The following is a 6,059-nucleotide window of genomic DNA, read 5'->3' as shown; positions in this document are numbered from 1 at the left end:
GGGGAGGAAGGACCAGGGGAAGGCGGTGGGTCCCTCGGGGAGAATTCCCCACCCCCTCCCCCCCATGCTTCTCTTTCCTCCGTTTTTCCTAGACCTAAAAACAGTTTGGCAGAAGACACTTTTAATAACGTTTTTTCTTATTAAAAACAATACAGCAACAAGCTCTCCATCTGTCCATCCGTTTTGCCTCGCCCTTCCCGGGGCTGAGGCGGGAGGGGGAATCGTGGAGGGGCAGGCCCGGGCTGCCCTAGGTGCTGTTGGCCTGCTCAGGCTCGAACAGCGCCATGGCGAGCTGCGCCCGGGCCCCCAGCCCCTCCAGGCTGCTGAGCCGGCAGCGGTGGTAGAGCTCCTCGCTGAGCCGTGGGCTGCAGTCCCGCAGGGAGAACTTCTGCACCAGCCCTGGCTCCACGGCCCGGAAGAGGTGGAGCCCTGAGAACCGGAGGAACACATCCATCACCTCCAGCCCCTCCAGGGCTTCCTCCTCTTCCTGGCCTGCCAGTTCCCCGGCCAGCCGGGCTCGGGCCGCCAGGTAGTCCGCGTTGTAGAAGCAGCCCTCCGCAGACGCCTGTCGGTCAAACCTGCCTCCGACGGAGGGCCCCCGGGCGGGGTCGGCCCCAGGAGGGGACGGGGGGTCAGGGCCAGCGCCCGGGGACCCTGGGGCAGGTCTCTGTGGTGCCAGGGCAGGGTTGAACTCCTGGAAATGCACCGGGAAGAAGGCCTGCCAGCCAGAGATGGCATTCATTCGGCAGCGGTTGAGGACTTCCGGCCCGGGCCTGGTCCACACGGTGGTGAGGAAGAAGAGTGTGTCCACGGGGTGCTTCTTAGAGACCACGTCCATGAGCCGCACCTGGGAAGGGGCCTCCGCGCGCACGGCGAGCCAGGCCAGCCTGGTCCCCGGGTACCGCCGCTCTAACTCAGCCGCCGCCGCCTTTACCCCCAGGAACGGGTCTGGGGCCCCTCGGCCGCCTTCCCGAGGTCCGTAGACCAGCAGCAGGGTGAGCAGCGCGTGCTCTCGTGGCTCCAGGACCCCGGCCGCAAAGGCCTCGAGGAAAGCCAGGGCCGAGGCGGCTTCGGCCGCCAGGAGCGGCAGCACCAGCTGCACGCGGGTGGCCTCGGTGACATAGGGCATGGGCAGGATCTCTACCCGGCTCAGCGGCCGCAGCAGGCTGACCCTGCGGGCCAGGGCGCGCCGGTGGCCGCGCTGCGTCACGGCTTCCAGCAGGAGGTCCAGCGTGTACTCCATGCCCCGCGCCGGGTCAAAGCGCCGGTAGCCGTTGAGCAGCCGCCGCTTCTGGAAGCGCAGGCGGGGCTGGTAGCGGCGGTTCAGCTGCTCCAAGGCCGTCTCCACGGCGTCGCCCACATCGGCCCTGCTGGCCCCCTGCAGTGGGCACTTGGGGGACCCGTCGGCACAGGAGAAGGTGTGCTGCTCTGTGAAGTAGTCCCAGCCCAGCACCTCAAATCGGGAGTGTGGTGTGAAAGGGGCTGGGAGCCCGATGGGCCAGCTCAGCCCTGCCTCGCCCTCGGGGGTCAGCACGGTCAGGTTCTGGATCTGAGCCTGGGGGGGGGGTCAGGGAGGATGCAGAGTTAGTGTCCTCTGGGGAGTCAGGACCTGACCCAGCTCTAGCATTTTGGGTTCGGAGCTCGGTCCTGACTCTCAACACGCAGCGAGGTGCCCCTGGGCTAATCACTTAGTCCCCTTTCCGTTCCTGCGTGTAAAATGCAGAAAGCATGTGAACCACACGCACCTCACATAGCCGGTGCGAGAAGGAAGAGGGGGAAATGTGCTTTTGCGGCAGTTGAAGCCCCACAGCCTCACTCTCCCACACCCGCAGAACACCCTCTTCAGATGGAACCTTCGCTTTCGCTTGCTTTCCCCGCCTCACAACCCCTAGGATCCCCTGGAGCGTTCTTCCATGTCTACCCGTGGGCTTTTTAAGGACAGTGCTAGAAACTCAGGGACTTCCAGGCTTCTGCTTCTCCAGTGGAGGGGCACTAAAACAGCCGTGTCTAAGCGCTGGACTGAGCCCCCGTTCTCACAGTGCGCCTGCAAACCCTTTTCACCGCAACCAGGTCGGGCTGGGAGCTTCTCTTACGGTTGACCTGGGTCCCCTCTCCTTGGAGATGCATACACCGAGGTAGGGTCAGCCTCCTCCTACCCCACCCGCCTCCCCGCTCACTTGGCCGCCCCCTCGCTGGGCGCCCAGACAGGGGACGCTCCGTCTGACCGCCGGCAGCGGGCCGGGGCTCACCTGCAGCTCCTCTATCTCGCTGTACGCCCGCTCCAGCTCCAGAGCGCTGAAGCGCTTGTGAAGCCTGTACATGAGGGCTCCCTCGGAGACGGGGTGCACTGCGAAGGCACTCAGGAAGGCCGAGCTCCCCTCCTTCTCGGGGTCCCTATTTTTGGCCAGTTCAAAGGAACGGTACTGCTGCCCCTAAAGGGACCAATCAGATCAATCAAAACCATACCCTGCCTGTCCCCACCACCCTTACCCGGACTAGCATTCACACCTGCTGCTGCCCCAGAAGTGGGGAGAGCCGGAGCTCACTCCGGGGTCCCCTTAAACTTGGCCTCTCACCAGATGTGGGAAAAAAGAATGTGAAGTAGGCCATTAGGACGCCCTCTTTGCCCAAAGAACCCCACTGTTTCAAGAGAATGAAACCCATGAGCCAGAAAATGCTCCCACTACTCTGGTTTACCTTACTTCTCCAGGGCAATGGCCACCTCTAGGACATTCCCAAATCAATTATGACTGTGCATGTCATGAGGAGGAGGGGGCAACGGGCGGGAGGGACAGCTGGCAGGAGCTGGTGAGCAGGGACACTTTCCTATCTTGCCCAGGGGGGCCCTGACAAGTTGCCACTTTTGACAGCCTGAGGACTCAAAGTTAGGGTCAGTGGCTAGGAAGGACAAAACCCCAAGCTGCTGCTGGGAAGGAGCCAACAGCACCCGCCCTGGAAACCAACTGCTCAGGCGCTATGAATTGTTGGGGACCGAGATTGACTTGAACGGGCTGTCACCTGGTGCTGCGAGACACAGCCGATGCCCAGAGAGTCGATGAGGCAGCGGCCAAGCCACTCATCAGGACGGGCACTGAGAATGTCTCCTCGGCAGCCGTCCAGATGTGGCCGCAGTCGAAGCAGGAGACTCCGTGACAACAGGTAGCCAAAGCCCCCGTGGCAGTACCGGGCCTGCTCGCCTGCGCCAATAAACTCCTCGGCTCGGCCCAAGTACAGGTCTTGGTTGATGCTGAGGTGGCCAGCGAGGGCGGCCAGGCGGGGGGCCTGTACATACGTGTCATCCTGCATGATGAAGAACCAGTCGTAGTCGGCCCCAAAGTGCGTGTGGAGATGGCGCAGGGTCTCTGACATGAGCCAGGCTGGCCGTTCGTCCCCGTGGGAGACCACCTGCATTCCTGCAGGAGTCCGCGCCCCTCGCTGCCCCGTGAAGTACAGTAAACGAGGAAAGTGGTGGGCCACCGTGCGGTTGACAGCCACAGCCAGAGTGGACAGGGTAGCCCTGGAGGTCAGGACAGCCACCAGCAACCGCTCCCGAGAGCCCAGCTCTGTCTGGATATACCGAGTCCTGCGGAGGGACCAAAACACCAAGGGTCAACTCCTTAAGCTTTAGGGCCCCAGTCTGTCCAGCACAGACGTTGCTCTGGGAATGAAGAGGAGGGACCTCCTCATCGATATGAATGAGCTACTACAGCGAGCACCCACAGACACTGGAACTCGTTTGGGGAGGGGTCTACTATGGGTGGGTTAGATGATTAGATAGTCAGATGCATTTCCTGCCCTGTTGAAGAATATCCAACACCAATTTAACACCAGCGGGGGAGAATTTCTCAAACCTGAGAAGGAAAAATAGAACAGACCGTGATGGGTAATAAGGCAAAGAACTGCTCTAGGAGCCCAACATGGACTATCAGTGAAGGCAGAGGCAAGGCCTTCGAGCCGCGTGGCAGTGGGGTCTGGGGACCATGGACACACACAGCTCTCACCTGAGCACCTTCTTGTAGGGCTTGTTGGGATCCCGGTAGTAGGGGACAATCCGGGGTTTGAAGTCTTCATCACTTTGGTCGAGTCCAGTTCTTGAGTCTGGATCATGGGGCACTCCCGGGTCCCCCACAGCTTCCACACAAGGATCTTCTCCCTCACCCTGGATCCAGGAAACCCGCAAGAGGCTCAGGCTGCATCCCAGAGATAGCCCTAGGATGAGGGGCAGTGCTGGCCGCAGCAGAGCCAACAGGGAGCTCAGTCGCATGGTGGGAGGCCCTACCATATGCATGCCCCAGGGGGCACGGCCTCGAGGATCCTTGGGCGTCAGGCCAAGCAATAGCAGGCCTACAGTTTTAAGCAGGAAACCTGGGATCAGTGAAGTCAACAATAGAGCGAGGTGTGTTTGCTGCCAGGCCCAGCATCCCCAGGAAGCGCAGGGCTGGGCTTCAATCCTCAAGGTGCCCAATTTAACCCTCAGTCTAAAGGGCAATACATATTAGAGTCGATTTCACCCACTAACGGGATTATGGTCTGTCTTCCAAAAAGAGGGTTCAAAACTTAATCCTACCAAATCTAACCCAAAGAGATCTACACACATCTGGAGACCTGATCTAAGTCCATACAGCAGCAGCTGATAAAGAAACGGTTGGGGAAAAGCAAAAGCTCCATGAAGAGAACAGCCCCAACCACAAGAGCCTTCATCTGTAGGCCTTTCCCAAGAGCCCCTGGCTGGGGGCAGGTTTCCACTCAGCTTCCTGAAGGGGCTGCTGACTGGCTACTGAAGGGCAGCACAGCGGAAGGGCTAGGGGCCTCTTTCTACTCTACTCCCGAGTCTTAAGAAAACCCACAGCTACTAGAGCTACCCCTCCTCCCAGTCCAGAATGGTCAGGAGCCGCTGGCATGGTGCACAGCTCTGCCCGCCCACATGAGGTGGACAGACAGGGCGACTCAGCACTGAGAGCCTCTCAGAGGAGCCCGATGGCTGACGGAACCATCCTGCGGGGCAGTTCTTCTCTGAACCCAGCTGCCCAGAGGCTGGTGCCGTCCACCTTCTTCTGAGAGGAAACAGGAAGCAAATGACAGTAACTCTGGCTGCGTAAGAGCAGTTCGGCGTCTGGTTTTACCGGGGCCCCAGGTGCCCAAGCCAAACCACCGCGGGAGGACGAGAAGCAGCCAGAGACGCCACCGGGGTCCTGTGAAAGCAAACGGGGGCTCGGCTGGCTTCGGACGCCACCGCGGCCAGGACCAGCGTCCCCCGCCCCACCTCTCAGCGATCAAAGACCAACTCTAGTCCTGGAAGGAAGGCCCAAAGCGAATTTTAGCTGTTAGTCTCCAAACAGAAGTAAACGCGGCTGCGTCACGGAACTGTCGAGGAGGGGCCGGGGGACCGAGGGAACGGAGGTCGCGGCCGGGGCGGAAGGCGAAGTCCCCGTCACCGGGCCCGTCGGCGGGGCAAAGGCCCTGCCTGTGCGTGCGGGCGAGGGGCAGCAGGCACGCCCGCGTCCCACAGCGGGAGGAGGCCCTGCGGCGGCGGCGGACCGGTGAAGGGCAGCCAGGTGTGGCCGACGCGGCCAGCGCCGTCCTGGGGAGCAGGGCGAGGGCGTGGGGGTGGGACCTGCACCTGCCGACGCGAGCGGCGCCCCTGTCGCCCCTGCGGGGGGAAGGGCGGGGAAGAGGGAACAGACCCCAGCGCCCGGCCGAGGCGCCGGCTCCGCCGCTGTAGCCGCTGCCACCTCACAGCCCGGCCCGCGCCTTCCTCTTCCGCTCGCCGTCAGCCCCGGTCTCTATGGTGACCGCATCCGGTCGCTCGCCCCGCCTCCGCCCGCTGGGTGGTCTCCCCGCCCCTTTCCCCCCACTGCGCAGCCGCGGAGGGGATGACGTGGCAGCCCCGCCAGGCACCCGCCCCCGAGAAGGAGCGAGCGCCCCCCCTGACCCTAGTAGCCGAGGACCGGAGGGCGGGGAGCATCTCCAGCCTCAGCTTTCGTCTTCCTCGGAAATAAAATGTCCTTCGCCTCAGTGGGCGCGCCTCGGCCTCTGCCTCTGCCTCCTCGACGACTTCT

At 62.3% G+C, this 6,059-nt stretch overlaps 1 protein-coding gene across 2 annotated transcripts; it reads right to left on the bottom strand.

Annotated features, from left to right (window-relative positions):
* Nucleotides 1-104: 104 nt before the first annotated feature.
* Nucleotides 105-5,759, bottom strand: CHPF2 (chondroitin polymerizing factor 2). 2 transcript variants are annotated; one of them, XM_044246866.1, is made up of 5 exons: nt 5,685-5,759; nt 4,002-5,192; nt 3,019-3,583; nt 2,250-2,432; nt 105-1,555 (listed from the first exon to the last, which is right to left on the bottom strand). In XM_044246866.1, the coding sequence occupies exons 2-5, from the start codon at nt 4,286-4,288 to the stop codon at nt 248-250; spliced, it is 2,343 nt and encodes a 780-aa protein (XP_044102801.1). In that variant the 5' UTR covers nt 4,289-5,192; nt 5,685-5,759; the 3' UTR covers nt 105-247. The 2 variants fall into 2 exon arrangements, with proteins under 2 accessions (XP_044102801.1, XP_044102800.1); XM_044246865.1 differs by having other exon boundaries at nt 5,621-5,755.
* Nucleotides 5,760-6,059: the final 300 nt, after the last annotated feature.

The sequence above is a fragment of the Neovison vison genome, chromosome 4, assembly GCF_020171115.1.
Source record: "Neovison vison isolate M4711 chromosome 4, ASM_NN_V1, whole genome shotgun sequence".
NCBI lineage: Eukaryota > Metazoa > Chordata > Mammalia > Carnivora > Mustelidae > Neogale > Neogale vison.
The sequence above is the reverse complement of the archived record's forward strand: the minus strand, read 5'-3'. Positions and strand labels throughout refer to the sequence as shown.